At 47.1% G+C, this 15,879-nt stretch overlaps 2 protein-coding genes across 2 annotated transcripts in view; one reads left to right on the forward strand and one right to left on the reverse strand.

The window, feature by feature from the left end:
- Positions 1–3: 3 nt before the first annotated feature.
- SSNA1 (SS nuclear autoantigen 1) lies at positions 4–2,181 on the forward strand. Its single transcript, XM_020981738.2, has 3 exons — positions 4–157; positions 311–510; positions 1,525–2,181. The coding sequence occupies exons 1-3, from the start codon at positions 106–108 to the stop codon at positions 1,630–1,632; spliced, it is 360 nt and encodes a 119-aa protein (XP_020837397.1). The 5' UTR covers positions 4–105; the 3' UTR covers positions 1,633–2,181.
- Positions 2,182–4,518: 2,337 nt separating this feature from the next.
- The window catches only part of TPRN (taperin), a 35,221-nt gene continuing 23,860 nt past the window's right edge, over positions 4,519–15,879 (reverse strand). The window contains 3 exon segments of the mRNA XM_020981735.2: positions 4,519–5,877; positions 6,482–6,591; positions 6,926–7,145. Coding sequence (XP_020837394.1) covers positions 5,815–5,877; positions 6,482–6,591; positions 6,926–7,145 — 393 coding nt within the window. The 3' untranslated portion in view covers positions 4,519–5,814.

Here is a 15,879-nt window from a genome sequence, read left to right on the forward strand (position 1 = left end):
GGCGCGCAAAGGGAGCGGGAGGGCGGTGTCTGAGGCGGCGCAGTGATGCGATAGCGGCGGTTGGGGCCGGTGTAGGAGGAGGCAGGCGGCGGGAACCTGGGGAGGATGAGCCAGCAGGGAGCGGCGCTTCAGAACTACAACAACGAGCTGGTCAAGTGTGAGGGCCGCAGGCGGCGGCGCAGCCCCGACCCCGAGCCACCCCGGACCCCATGCCTCCCTGCCCCTCCCCTCCCCGATGTCCTTCCCCGCGCCCCAGGCCCTGCCCCCGCTTCCCGCCCGGGCCCCCACCAGCCTCTCTCGCCTCCCCTAGGCATCGAAGAGCTGTGCCAGAAGCGGGAGGAGCTGTGCCGGCAGATCCAACAGGAGGAGGATGAGAAGCAGAAACTCCAGGGCGAAGTGCGGCAGCTGACGGAGAAGCTGGCCCGGGTCAACGAGAACCTGGCCCGGAAGATCGCCTCCCGAAACGAGTTCGACCGCACCATTGCGGAGACCGAGGCCGCTTACCTCAAGGTGGGCCTTCCCCCGGGGCAGGCGGGCCAACCTCCCCCCCCCCAGCCGGACCCTCCCACCCCCACCCCCCGCTTCGTGGATGGGCACTTAAACCCATGGAAACCCCAAGCTCACTTGTGACACCTGGATGAACCCCCCTTCCCCCAAGAGATATTAGGCTGTTCTCTAAGTCCATCTGTGTGTGCTAAACACCCCAAGGTTGGCAGAGGACAGGTCTAGCCTTGCAGGCTCTGGGTGATTTGTTCCAGAGAGCAGATAAGAGGCTGAACTTGGAGTCCTGAAGTCAGGAGTTCCAGTTCTGCCTCGGACATTTAACTAGTTGTGTGACCCTGGGCAAGTCATTTAACCTTTCCGAGGTTCAGTGTCCTTTTCGGTAAAATGAGAGCACTGGACTTCCGAAGTCTCTACAAGCTCCTGCTCAATGAGTCCATCAAGAGTGCCCGTGAGAGGTCTGAATTTTCCATTTTCTTTAAGGGTGGAGCTGCCAGACATCCCCCAACCCCAATGAAGTGCTCCCCAAGAGCAGAGCTTTGCCCTTCCCTTTCCTTCCATACCGTTATCCTTCTGTCGATGCCCCCCTAGGAAGTCCATACTATGTTCTAGGTGCTATGCTAGGCTCTAGAGGTACCAGGAGACACTAGGTGTGATGGAAAGAGAATTAATCGCATTTGGAGGTGGAGGATGTGGTTCAACATCCTACTTCTATTATTTGCTACCCATGGGGGACCTTGAACAAGTCCCGTAATTTCTCTGGGCCTCAGTTTCCTTATCTGTAAAATGAGGGAGTTGGACTAGATGATATCTGAGGTCCCTTACAACTCAAACTAGGACCCTATAAATAAATAAATGGCATGATCCAGGCCCTTGACTTAAAGATGAAGGAGAATATATACAGTAAGTAGAATGTACAATAAAAGGTAGGTAGTGATGTAGACAAAGGACCCCTTAGTACCTAAAGAGGTTCACCTTTCCAAGATGAGCAAGCATAAACAGTTCTATTTCTTCTGGTCACAGATTCTGGAAAGTTCTCAGACGCTGCTCAGTGTCCTGAAGCGAGAAGCGGGGAATCTGAGCAAGGCCACAACCCAGGATCAGAAGAGCACTACGGGCAAGGATAGCTGAAGTAGGACCATGGGCTAGAGCCTGGGGCTTTCCTAACACTCCCTTTTGTAGGCCTGCAGGGGACTTTCTTGAGAGGGAATCTGTTAATAAAGTATCTTTGTTTTTCATAGCTGCAGCATTTCCCTTCTCTTGCTGTTTTAGGCATGTGAGAAGAACTTAGCTCCCCAGTACTTCATGGGTATTCACTATTCTCTGGTTGTTTCATCTAACATGTCCTAAAGAAAAGGGGTAATAACAGCCCAGCCACTTGGGGTAGGGGTGAGTAATGCTCTGCACATTTCGTTGCCTTCTCAGGCAGAAGGAAAATGGGGGAGAGGGAAACGTGGAGAGGACCAGAGGCAGTTTTGCCTGAGAGTTGTCACTGCTGTCCTGGATCAGCCTTCAGGATATTTATTCCCAGGCCCCATGCTTCCCTCAAGGCAGGTGGCCAGGCAAAGCCAGTAATGGTGGGAATGAGTGGCCAAAAACCCTAACTAGGGACATGAGCCTTAATATGTGGTCAATATATTGCAGTTTTATGTGTGAATAAAGATTTCCTTATGATTTTCATCTCTGAGCCTGTTGCCTGTGTTATGGGGGGAGGGCTTTTTTTTCCTCCCTAACAAAGAGCCAGAAGCCTTTGTTCATTGTTAACAGTCCGTGCCCAACAATCTAGCCCAGATGGCTCCTGATCCTGCCCCCACTCCACCATGGAAATTGAGTATCAGAATAGAGAGTATGAAGAACTAAAATACAGGCATGAGATGAGGCTGGAAGGACTTGGTTTAGCCACTTGACTGAGGGACCAGGACGCTTTCCTACATGGAGGTGAGCAGGCCCAGCACAGTAAAGGACTAGACTTCTTTCTGTTCTTTCTAATGCTTATTAAATGCCTACTAAGGACAAGGAAGGCCTTATGTGACTGTATAACTAGTCCATATCCTATCTTAGGCCTGGGTTGTTTTGATCTCATTTCATATTATTCCCCTTTATGTCCTCTATTCCAGTCAAACTGACCTGCTAGCTTGTTCTTCCTCCACATTTCCTTTCCTACCTCTGTATTTGCACAAGTGGTCTTCCACATCTTGATAATACCTCTTAGAATCCTTGTCTTCCTGTACAACACAGCTTATATCTTGCCTCCTAGAAGAGGCTTTTTCTGATATCTTCACATATCAGCACATTCCCATTGAAATTGCTTTGTATTATTTTGTATACAATTTGCATTAATTTACTTGAGTACATGTGCAAGTTCTTTGAGGGCAGAGATTTGGGGGGTTTAGTCATTTTCCCAGGGCCTAGCATAGTTTCTTGTATATAATTAGCACTAAATATATTTGTTGAAATGAAATACTGCAACAGCTTTCTCTCCTATTTCTGTTTATTCTAACTCTTCCATAGAAAAAGGTAATAAGTCATCTTCCTCCTGAGGCATTTTGGCCTTGTCACCATCCACATTAACAATGGCTTCCCCATCAAATTAAAATACAAAGAAAGATTGAATGTATCATAAATGCTGTCTTGATGTGAATTTGTTTGTGGAAAAACTGTTAAACTAATGACATTACAGTATGTTTTAGATCTAATGAATAGTTAGGCCCATTTTTACCCTCCTAAGCAGGAGTAAGCCTAACAGAACACACTGACTTATTACCTTGTTTTACTTTCCCAATTCCAGCTATATCTTCATTGGGCAATCTGGTGTTAACAACTGGGAACTGCCTTCATCTTTATAATCATAGGAATTGACTTCCTCACTTACTGCCTCACCTTTCCAGTTCACACCTAAGCAAGAAGTAGAACCTACAGGTTTACAGACCATAATGAGTACTTGAAAATTAGTTTGTGAACAGCCAAAGTTCAAGCAACTGAGGGACTGTGTAACATTGTCTTATGCTCTTGTGCCTTAATGAGACCAGAGAGGGAAATGTCCAAGGTAGTTCCCAACAGATCACTCTTCTGAATTTTATCATAGGGCATTTATCAGTGCTTAAATCTGTTTCTCATTTCCTGGGCTGTTAACCAGCTTTTAGTGCCAGCCACTAGCAGTTATGAGTATTACAAGGGCTTTCAGGATTTAAGTATTTCCAAGGCATAGAACTGCACTAAATTTTTGCTGCTTTTTCCACTGCCTTCTTTCCTCATAGATTTGAAGTCTCAGCTCTTCAATGAAACCTTCCCAAATATATTACTCCCACCACTCACATCTTTCAACTCTACATTGCTTAGGATTCTTATCTCCCTACTCCTACATCTGGCTGGGTTTTGATTGCCATCCCTTGTGCCTCTGAGTATTCATGGGGTCTGGGGTTCCCAAACTCGGCAAGTTTCCAGGCATGGGAAAGAAATACTAACTTTCTTTCTCCTCTACAGTTAAGCAGGGCACGCTCCTACAAGACACAATACTGATTTTTTTCAAGAGTCTGTAACTTAAGATCTGACCCCTTGGCTATCTGCATTATAGAAAAAGGCTGACCATCCAAAGGAATGGAATGTGAACTGAGAGCCTAATTCTGACACAGAACAGAGAAAAGAAATGCACTTAGGGAAAAACTGGGGGAAGGAAGGCTGGGAAAAGCTGACTCAAATCAGTTTAGGCTCTGGAGCTGAGTGTACATTTTTTGTTGTTGTTGATGTGTGGAGAAAGGAGAGAGGCAGCTATGCCATGGGCACACTGAGGGCAAACTTGCTGTAGCCTAAAATCAAGAATGTCTAATCCCATCATGTTTAGACAATGGTCTCCCTCCCTGTTTCTCTAAGACCCAGGTGGTACTGGGCTCCCTTCCCTTATTCCCCCAGTAGACTTTCCACAGACTTTTTCTCACCTGCCCCTCTTACAAAGACATCATTCCACCTGCAGTGGTGATGAGTAGCCCTTGGAAAGAGAAGGACAACTGAGAAGAAAGGCAGAGTTTCTCTAGTGCTGTTTATTGAGTCCCATTTATCAGACAAAGGAATCATTCTGGTTAATTACAAAGTGAACTGTGCTAATTTTAACCATGTGTATAAGTACTGACTGGTTGAATGAAGGGGAAGAACCACCTGTGGAGTCATAAGCCCCTAGGACCCCAGAGAGGGGACAAGGCAGAGGGCAGGGCAGGGCGGAAAGACTGAACCCCTGCTTTCTGGCTAGGCCAGGTCTGGTTAAATTCACTCTTTTCACACATGCACACCCACTCTACCCCTTCACATAAAATCCTGATATCCAGTGCAGACATGGAGTGCTTTTAAGCCAACTAGGCATTGCTAGCCTCAGTAGTAAATTCAGAGCAGGAAAAGGGCTGCCCTACTAAAACAAACAGAAGGAGACAGGTAGCTAAACCAGAGCCTGGCACAAAAGGCAGCTGCAAATGGAGAGTAAACACCCTAAGCTGGCTTTGGGCCTAGGCTTCTGCTAAAAGGCCTGTGCTTCTTTCCTTAGGCAAAGGAAAAAGAAGGCCCTTTTAGGTGCAGTTATGGCCTCCTTTCCTGTGTCAACCTTCACCCTCCCAGAAGGGTGTTTCCCCCCTCAGCAGAACAAAGCCTGACTAAACAAGGATGGGCCAACAGTGGGATGAGGAGGCAAGGGATGTGGAGAAGCACTGGGAGTAGGCATAAGGGTAGGAAAGCAGAGGACAGGAATACCACCAATCCCACCAATATCAGTGCTACCAAGAAAAGACAAAGCTGCTCCACTCCCAGGCTTGGGTTATACCCCGAGGACTGGAGGAAGCCTTGCGGCAGAAACAGAAGTAGAATGCAAGTCAACAGGGAGGGGCTGCCCTGTTAGGCCTCAGTAGTGGAACAAAAAGCATGGCCAAGCCCCAGCATTCCCCAAAGATAAGGTGGCAATGGAGCTTCTTAGGGCTGAGGCCCTGCAGAGGAGTAAAGTCATACAGCTCTGGAAATGCTGTAGGCACAGATCCTGAGTACTTCATCTCTGGGCAGAACCAAGCCAGATGAAGAGAGGGGAAGTGGGCGAGGGAAACCAGCAGCAGCTAGAGCTATGACCCTGGTGGCTGAGCTCCCCAACCACAGCACTGGAGAATTGTGGCACCAGCTGCCCATGACTTTACCAAGTATCCCAAGCACCATGGTCCTGGGGGGAGAGGGGAAATGGCAGGCTAATATCTGGAGAATTTCTAGTCCCACTCAGCCAAGATCAGGCCCAACAAAATGAAGTGCTATTGGTTTGTCCACTTCTCAGTCCAAGGTGCTGGGAGATCAGAAATAGAGGGCTGGCTCACTTCGGAAGTCTGAGAGGTCATTCTTGCTGGCTGGGGTAAGCTACAAGTGAGAAAGGAAAAATGAGGTAAGAGGGCTTGGGAGTAGAGAGAGATTCTGTCCTACCCCCCTCCACAGGGCCTCCCAGGAAAGTTTACATTACATGCCATAATCAAGGCATTGTAGGGGCAAGGATCTTAGGGTGCTTTAAATTAGGCAGTGAGAGAGGGGCCAATGTAGAGACTGTGGAAAGGTCAGGACAGAGGGGTAAATCATCAGATTTGCCAAGGGAAAACAAAACCAGCCCCTCCCTGTTCCAAGCAGAACCTCAAAGAAGTAGGCTGAGGCCTCTGGACCCTAAGATAAGTGCTGTAGGGCCATAAAAGGTGGTCAAAAGTCAAAGAGCTGGAATGAACCTTGGAGATCAGTTAATCCAACTCTCTCCATATTTTAAATGATAAAATTGAGGCTGAGTGGGGGAGTGACTTTTGCCTCAAGTCTCAGTGACTATATATATGGCCCAACAGGGCCTTGAAGGCAGGTCTCTGAGCTCCTAGGCCGAGGCTCTTTCCATAGCCTGGCTCCTTGAACCCACAGGGAGTAACCCCCCCCCCGGCCCCTGAAAGCCAGGCAGTCCAGGGGCCCTGTTCCAAACCCAAACTCTTACCATGACTTCTTTCTGAGGGCTAGCCCCAGCTTCACATGGTCCTGCATCATACTTCTGCTCCTGCCATTTGCTGAACTCCACTGAGTGTTTTGGGGTATAACTGGACAGACCTAGGGAACCAAATACAACACATGCATGGATATGTACCCACCCATGTGTAGTCTTGATGAGCAGCAAAAAAGCAGTGGGTCCTACTCCATGCAGGACCCATGTTGGCAGGCCCTCCCCAAGTTGGGTACCATCAGACCAGTATTTCATGCACCTCAAATACCTGGTCTACTAAATGGGACAAGGACTCCCTCTCCAACCCCTGGGTACATCAGGGATTGGGGGCTTTTTGACTACCAGGTTTTAAAAGGTCTGAGCAGTGGGAAGACCTAGCTGAATCACACCTAATCTCTACCCTACTGCCAAAAGATGAATTCTCCCCGATGGCTGGCTCACCTGAGCTGGATTCGGGAGGTTGAGTGGTACTCTCCACTACAGTGCTGTTTACAAAAGTTGCCCGAGGAAGGAAGACAGCAAAGGGTTTCTCCTCCTCATCCTCTTCAGAGCCAGATGTCCCCTGTTCTTCCTCCTCTGCTGCTTCTTCCTGTACCCATGAACTCTCGGAGGGGTATTCAAATGTGGTCTGCAGGCTTTTCTCATTGAAGGAAATCTTCATCTAGATCCAAGGAAAGACCCTGAAGAGTGACAGGGACACTCCCTTCAAGGCATTCTCTGCCCTTGTACCTCATTAATCACCTTTACCTCCTCTCCCTGGGCTGGAAAGAATCCAAGCACAGCAGCTGTACTTCTATTCCAAACACCTCCCCCTCCCACCTCCAGTCTGGAGAAGCTGGTAGTTAGCTGCAACAGTGAGTTTCTGGTGCAAATCTCTCCCTGGGCAAATCAGCACTGACCGCTGCCCTTAGGCAAAAAAAGGAGCGTTATACCTTCCCTCTGGAGACTAGCTGGGCAACTACAGCAGTCCTTTGCCCTCTCAGTCTGGGTTCCTAATTTGTAAAATGGGATTAACAGTACACTACTTACCTCGCATGGCTGTCGTGAGGAACGTGCTTTGCAAACTTTGGAATGGAACAAGCAATATAAACATGAATCAATCCCTAGCTGGCCTGGCCTGGTTCTTCTTAAGTACTCCTTGGACTGGACAGCCACCCTCATTCTCCACCCACTCCTTTCCCTCCAGCAACATGGGCTTCATGACTGAGGGCCTGGTCAAGGCTCGGGCCTCAGAGCTGGGCCTTTTGATTACCACACCCCAAGAGCCTTCCTGCAGACCCCCAGCTTGGAAAACAGAACAGCTAGGGGTAAAATCAGTCAAGGAGCACTAAGTCTTTACTGTGTGCCTGGCACTGTTTTAACTTGTCTCCCCTATCAGAAGATAATTCCAAAGAACCAGAATGAAAAATGCTCTCCACCTCCACAGAGAAAACTGATGAACTCTTAATGCAAATTGAAGCATACTTTTTAAAACTTTACTTTTATTATATTATTTGTTTTCTTTTGCAACATGGCTAATATAGACATGTTTTATGACATATGTATAATCAAAATCAAAGTGTTTGCCTTCTCAAGGAGGGGGAGAGGCAGGAGGGAGGGAGAGAATTTGGAACTCAAAAGTTTAGAAAATGATGATTAAAAAAATTTGACACGTAATTAGGAAATATTTAATGAAATAAATGCAAATCTTTTTTTTTAAGTTGGGTGCCAAAGTTAAAAAAAAAAACGAACGATGAAAGGGATGGGTTAAGAGAAATTTGGGGAAATTTGCATGAACTGATGAACAGTGAAGTGAACAAAAACCAGGAGAATAATTTATAGAAAAACTAAAACGTCATAAAGACAAACAAACTTTGAAGGAATTAAAAAAACTTAATGCATCAACCATATCTCCCTGACAAAGAAGTGATGGACTTAAGACACAGAAGGAAACATACTTTTTGCACACGGCCCATATGGGCATTTGTTTTGCTCAACTATGCATATTTGTTACAAAGGTCTGTGTTTCTTTTTCCCTTTAATAAACAAGGTCAGGATAAAGAGAAAATAAATGCTTGTCAATTGAAAAGAAAAAGAAAAAAAAATTTAATGGCCATGGTTGAACCCTGGGTAGATAAATGAGTTGATCAATTCTCTCTTGGAAGTAAAGGATAAACCAGAGTGACTGATCCGTAGCCATGTCTCTCATCTGAAATATTCCCCCTTGTCTCTCCTCAAATCTTAAAAAACATAGCTGATTTCAATATTCTTTTAAAACCATCAGGAAGGGAAATCACCCACAATTCCAGGTGATTCCTTCAAATATGTATAAAAAAAGATGTATCTGCCATTATTGTACTATAGCATCTTCTTCCCTGGTCAGTGTAAATCACTGAGAGTTGACTGAATAGATTCTAGATCCCCTAGGTCACCTTTTTCTGTCTCCTTGCCTCCAGGTAAGGCCTTAAGACTTTACGTAGAGAAGGAAATAGCGCTCCTCCCCACCCTATTTCTCCTTAAGCATTTCCATTTCTCTGAACACCAACACGTTCCAAAGAACAGATTTGGGCAGAACCACCCAGGCCCAATGGGCACTGAGCCAAGGAAACTATCATGCTCACCCCCTTTCTAGACTAATGAAAGGGATGATTAAGAAGGTTAAGACACACTACTCTCTGCTTGTTTTCCCCCACCCCCAAACAAAAATGTATATATAAACTCAGGAGAAAAGGTTCCAAACAAAAGCAGGGCATCAGTGTGAATGATGCGGAACTTGGAGTTAGGGAAACCTGGGTTCAAATCCTGCCTCCAACACAGACTAGCTGTGTGACCATGGGCAAGTGCTTAATCTTTCTGAACCCTGGTATCCCCACTTGTAAAATGGGGGTGATAATACCTATGGCACCTCTCTTGAGAGGTTGTTGTAAGGGTCAGATGAGATAATCTAGATAAAGTTTTTTACATAAATGTTAGTTATGCTTAATGATACAGAACAGTGGCAGCCTGCAGTGTTTTTTCCTACAAAATGAGCTCCCACCCAATCATATTTGCAATTCCTGTACCTTGCCTAGAGAAAACCTATTTAAGGTTTATAGGAGATGAGTCCATCACCTCTTGGTTGCTTTATCCCTGGCCCAATCCCCAGCTCAAAGAGCACCTAGTCACCAAGTTAGGGCAGTGCTCAGGGCTTACCTCAAGTACAAAGCTGGGTAGGTCTACCTTTGGTAGCCAGTCAGATTCCCAAGAAGTGGCCTGTCCCCAACTCCCTTATACCCACCCACCTTTCCAGCCTTGCCTCTTTTCTACTGCCTAACACAGAACCCCTTCCCACTCGAGACCAAATAAGGACCTCCTCATTTCACCCTGCACATGCTCATTCTCATTGCCCTCCCCCCACTCCAATTCATTCATTCATGCTGCCCCTTCTTCCCTAATTCTAGGAATGTCCTCCAAATCCTAACCTTCCTTCAAGCCCCAGTCCTACCTCCATCTTTCTAGCATTTTCTCTTTCCTTCCTGTCCCCCCCACCTTCTCTAGACAGATCTCACTCTCCCCCTTTCACAAACTCATTCTCACCTCTCATCTTTGCTCATATTATTTCTTTCCTCTCCTAGAATGAACCCCAATCCTTTCCACTTGGCTAAACCCTACCTACCCTTCAAGATTTAGCTCAAGACCCACCTCCACACATTCCTCTCAGACTGCTCCAGCCCACAGTGGCCTCTCCCCTCTCTAAAATCCTCCAGCTGAGTCTAGCAGGCTTTAGGAATTATTCTTCTACTCCACTAAAGTCCTCCTCTGAGGCCTCACCACAGTTTGGAGGTGACCCTCAGCTCTTTTTAAATATAAACAGTTTTCAACATTTGTTTAAAGTTAAGCCAATAATCAGCTATTTATAAAGAAGAAAAACATTGCTAGAACTGAGCTCTAGAGCCCTGACCTTCCGCCTGTTCCCATCAGATGTACCATTCAGGTCTCTCCCTGCCCCTCCACAGCCCTTTTGCCTTTTCCCTGAATGCCCTGGCCTGCCTCCCTCAACTAAGTTCCCAGGGTCACATGAATGCACAGAGGACATTCCAGTTCAGTGATCCATCTTCTCTCTGTCCCCTGGGAGCAGGCATAGGCCGTCCAGGGGGCCCTTCATAGAGGGAGGTGGACTTTGGCCTTGGCCTCCCCCTCTCTGCCTGGAGAAGAATAGCCACTGCTTCCCCTCAATCCTCCCTAAGAACAGAAAGGAAAAAACAGCCAGTGGATGGCAGGTGACATGACAGTCCATGCCTCACTAATGACATGGGTTCCACCCAATTCCCCCTGGACCCACAAGGCCATGGCCAATGCCATCTGTTTGTATCCTGGTGACTTCCTGCACACCAGTTCTGCCTAACCCCTCCTTCACAACAGCCACTCCCAGCTCAGAAATACAGTTATTTATACCTTGGGCTCCGGAAGGGGAAATCAATGTTTAGGCATGTTGCACAGGGTGTGTATGTCTGCCTGGAAAAATACCATTTGGCCTTGATGGGGGGTAGTATACAGCAGAGTCATGTGACCCTGAAGACTACTGGGGGGGGCACCCACATACCTGTTGAGCTGGCTATTGCCTTGACTTCAAGAACAATTTGAGTGGCTCTGGGTTTTGATTCAGAGGCCATCACAATGGCCTTTATACCCTGAAGAGCCCAGCCCTGGGATGCTGCTCCTTCTCTAAGAAAATGTCCAAATAAGAGCTGGACAACCCTCATTGCCCACAGGCCTCCCCCCCCCCCCAGCAAATACCAGCCTTAGTGTTTGAGAGGGAAGCCCAGCCCAAGGAGCTTATTCTGTCCCAGCTGAGTTCCAGTCATAGCAAACACACACCCTAACCCCTCTCCATTCCCCCTCCCCCACCTCCGGGCAAGCCACAACCCCAGCAAGGAGCAACAGGCCCGCCCTGGCACTTCCCCAGGAACATGTCGCAGATGCATGTCCCAGCTGGAGGAGTATCCAGCTCATTCAGCATCCTGGCCTGGACTCCAGCAGATGCCCTGAATGTGCCTTGAAGGACACAGTCAAAACAGGAAAAGACCATGGCTACCTCACAAAAACTAAGGCAGAGGATCAGCGCTTCCACAGAGCCTGCCCAAAGCCAGTCAGTGGAGAAACCAGGGGAAAATCCCAAACATCAAGACTTGAAGGCCAGCTCCTGACCCACTAGATTGGCCTATCCTACCTCTTCTTCCAGTATTCAAGAAGGTCTTAATCTCAACCTCTCTTGGATGAAAAAAAAAGGTCTTTAGAATGCCCTCTTAGGGAGAAAAGAAGAGAAAACATGCCCAGTTCCTCTCAGCAGGAATGTAGGGTACTCTAGGTATGGAGTATTTTGAACACTACCAGACATAGTTGGATGTTTTGCTCAAGGAGGATGCCATGAAGAAGGGAAGATTGGGAGGTTATCTGCGCGTTTAAAAAGAAAAAGTGTGGATCGGGGAGGAGTGGCCCTATAATCCACCAAGCAATTCCAAGGAGCTATTTTCTCCATTATTGACAGATTTCAGCAATACTTATAGGTATGTCTCCCTCCACCCCTCCCATTTCACAGGAGCTGATTCTTAAGCGCTTTGGGGTACATTTTCTACCCAAGCACCCAGGGCAGGGCAGACAGAAGGGCATTGGCTGAGATCACACCTTCTCTGTTACCCAAATACTCTCTACCCTGGTGTCCACTGGGGAGGACATGATGGGCCCAGGTGCACCTGGCATGGAAAGCAGGGGCCCTAAGAGTAAGGGAGTAGAGGTCAGCGAAGCAGGGAAACAAGAGAAGGCTTCTCTGGCTTTCTGGGTACAGAACCACAAACTTCATGTAATTCAGCCCTCCAAATTCAGCCTGAACCCCACTAGAGAAGGAGGGAGGGAAGGGAATAAGCATTTATGTGGTGCCTACTATGTCCCAGGTACTATGCTAAGAGCTTTTTACAAATATTATCTCACTTGATCCTCACAAAAACCCTGCAAGATAGGTGCTATTATTGTCCCCATTTCACAGTTCAGGAAAGTGAGGCAAACAGAGCTTAAGTGACTTGCCCAGAGTCATACAGCTAGTGAGTCTCTGAAGCCAAATCTGAACTCAGGTTTTCCTGACTCCAGGCCTAGCCCCTCTATCCATTTTGCCACCTACCTGTCTCTCTTATCCACTTGGGTTCTAAAAAGTAGCTCCCTACCCATGGGGGATGGGGGGCAGGGTAGGGAGACCATGGTACAGTGGAAAAACCACTGCAGTGGGAGTCAGGAAGCGTGAAGGTGACATCTTGGTTCTACCACTTACTAGCTATGTGACCTTGAACAAGTCACCCTTTCTGAGTCTCAGTTTCCTCATCTGTAAAATATGGAGATTTGAACTAGATAATTGATAAGGCCTATTCCAGCTCTAACAACCTACAGTTCTATCAGGTGAAGCCCAGACTATAGTGACGCTTGACCATCACGGGGTCAAAGGAGAAGCCACTCACTCAGAGGTGAACAAAGCTCATGCCTGCCCAAGGGGCCAAGGGAAGCATTTCATGTGCAAGGTAACATTCTGGGGCCCAAGCCTGGCTAGCTTCCCAGGCAGTGGCCATCACGGCTGGCCAGGAGCAGCCCAGCATTCTATCCTCAGCCAACACAACAGACAAAGTGCTCTACAACGACCTGTCAACAATGGAGGTTCTCAATAGTGGGGCAAATAGGACCAAAGTGGATCCTTGCTGCTTGCTCAGCAACCACCCCCCTAAAGAAGATCCCAGGTGCTCCTGCCCCCTCTGAAGGACTAAACTTGGACTCGTCCTCCCTCCAAAGGTCACTACCACACATTGAGTCCATTTAATCTTCCCTGTGTCCTTCTGCCAAAGCCTTCCATCTGACAGAAGAGGAGGCCACAGAGTGCATAAAGGTTGCTGACCCAGCATCCCTTCTAGGGGCTATCCCTAGCACTTGGCACAGTGCTTAATACAACACTTAATAAATGTTTATTAAATTGACTTAAACGGAATTGCCAGCATGGTACAGTGGAAGAATACTATTGGTGGAGGCAGAGGACTCGAGTTGAAATCTCACTTCTAAAGCAATTCATTTATCCCCCAAGTACTAATTTTCTCACCTGTTAAATGAAGTCACTGCTGTTGGACATCCCTACACTGATGTGCTGTAAGTATCTCATACTCACTCTCTTTCCCCCAACCCTACCCTTCCTCCTAACTTCCCTATCTTCTTTTAGAAAAGTACCAGTATCCTTCTAGTTAGCCACGTTTCCAGTCTCTGGGTCATCCCTCAACTCTTCACTTTCCCTCACGGTCAGTCAGTTGCCAAGCGTTTTACACATCATCACACACTGGGCATCCATTCCTTTCTCCATTTCTGTGGCCAGCACCCTGGTTCAGAGCCTCTCCCCTCTAATAGCCTCCTAATTGGTCTCCCTGATTTTTGAGTTTCTCCCCCTGTCCAATCACCAAATCAGCAAGATTCAGGGGGACACAACCACTCCTGTTATGGAATTCAGTAGAAGACTGGTCATTGGCCTGACTCTCTCCTCTCCAGGCATTGAAAACATCTGAGAGGCCAGACCTAAATAGAGGCAAACGTGCTGCCCTTGAGAAAAAAGCTTTATGTGCCAACACGATATTCCTAAAACACAGGTCTGACCAAGTCACGCCCCTGCTCAAAATGCCAGCAGTTTTCTATTGCCTCTAGGAAAAATACAAATTCTTTGTTGTACCTTTAAAGCCCTTCACAATCTGCCACCAACATTTTTTTTTCCCAGAATGATTTCACATCATTCCCTCTCACTTTATGTTCCAGACAAATTGGCCTACTTGCCATTCTATTTCCATTCACTACATCTTTGAAAACATTGTTCCTCCAAACCTGAAATACTGTCTCCTCTCACTCCTGCCCCTTAAAATCCCTAGTTCCATTCAAGTAGAACCATCTATAAAAGGTCTTCCCTGATCTCCCCAATTATTTCTGCTCCCCCATCCCAAAATTACTATATATGGTGTGTCTATATACATGGGTACACACACACACACACACACACACACAAAAACACACATACACACATACATACATATATTCAAACTAGCTGGTGCAATAGACCTGGAGTCTGGGAAGCTCATCGTCCTGAATTCCAATCTGGTCTCAGACACTTACTAGCTGTGTGACCCTGGACAAGTAATTTAACAGTTTGCCTCAGTTTGAGAAGGAAATGGCAAACCACTCCAGTATCTTTGCCAAGAAAACCCCACATGGGGTCACAGAGTCAGACGTGACTGAAAAAGACTGAATATACACACACACACACACACACACACACACACACACACACACACACACACATATACCTGTCTGCAATTGTGTGTCCTCCCCCCCCACACACATAGAATGAAAGCTACTTGAAGGGACTGTTATTTTTCCTCTGTATCCCCAATACCTAACACGGTGCCAGACATGTAGTAAAAACTTAATAAATGCTTGTTGAGGAGGCGAAACCAAGATGGCGGGAGGAAAGGTGAGGACTTGCCTGAACTCTTCCCCCAAACCCTCCAAATACCTTTAAATAATGACTCTAAACAAATTCTACAGTGGCAGAACCCACAAAAAAATGGAGTGAACCAATTTTCCAGCCCAGGACAACTTAGGTCAGCAGAAAAGGTCTGTTGCATCACAGTGAGAGAAGAGCACAATCTAGCACAGACTGCACCAGTGTAGACTAGGCTCCAGCAAACCAGGAACGAGCCTCAGGGTGACTGGATCAGTGGCAGCAGTGGTGGTTTCCAGACCTCTCAGCCTAGAGAGTAAGGGAATTGGCCAACGGGTAAGAAGCAGAGATACAGGAGTCCCTTTGCTGGCACAAGGGGCAGGACTCCGTTGCATTGCCTCTACCTGGATCTGGGTCTCAGTCCCAGTGCAAGGAGGAGCACTAGCACAGTAGAGCTTGTGGCCACAGGGAAGCAGGACCCCTGGTCACAATTCTAGAGTTAAAAAGAGGGCTTGTGGTTGCTATCAAACCAGTGCACAGCACAAGAGAATAGTAAAGACACCTTTTCCTAGATCACACCACCTTGGAAGAGCCAAAAACTTACAGGTTCCCAGAATTCCCTCTGAAAACAGCTGCACAAAAAACCTGAAGCTTGAGACAGTGAACCCTCCATTTGGGAAGCAGAGCCTCACTTTAACATAGTTAAAAGTCAAGAAATAGGTTGGAAAATGAGCAAACAAACAAAATTCTGACCAACACTTGTTGAATTAAATCCACATCACCACCCCCAAGTTCCCCTGTTTTTCTGGAAGGCACTGCCATTTGACCAGTCACATCAGTTTGCAGTGTGAGTCATCCTAGACTCTTCACTCTCCCTCACCTCCCATATATAAATCAGTTTTTAACTCTACCTTAACGGGCTTTCACC

The sequence above is a fragment of the Phascolarctos cinereus genome, unplaced genomic scaffold (assembly GCF_003287225.1).
Source record: "Phascolarctos cinereus isolate Bilbo 61053 unplaced genomic scaffold, phaCin_HiC Scaffold_2;HRSCAF=192, whole genome shotgun sequence".
Classification (NCBI taxonomy): domain Eukaryota; kingdom Metazoa; phylum Chordata; class Mammalia; order Diprotodontia; family Phascolarctidae; genus Phascolarctos; species Phascolarctos cinereus.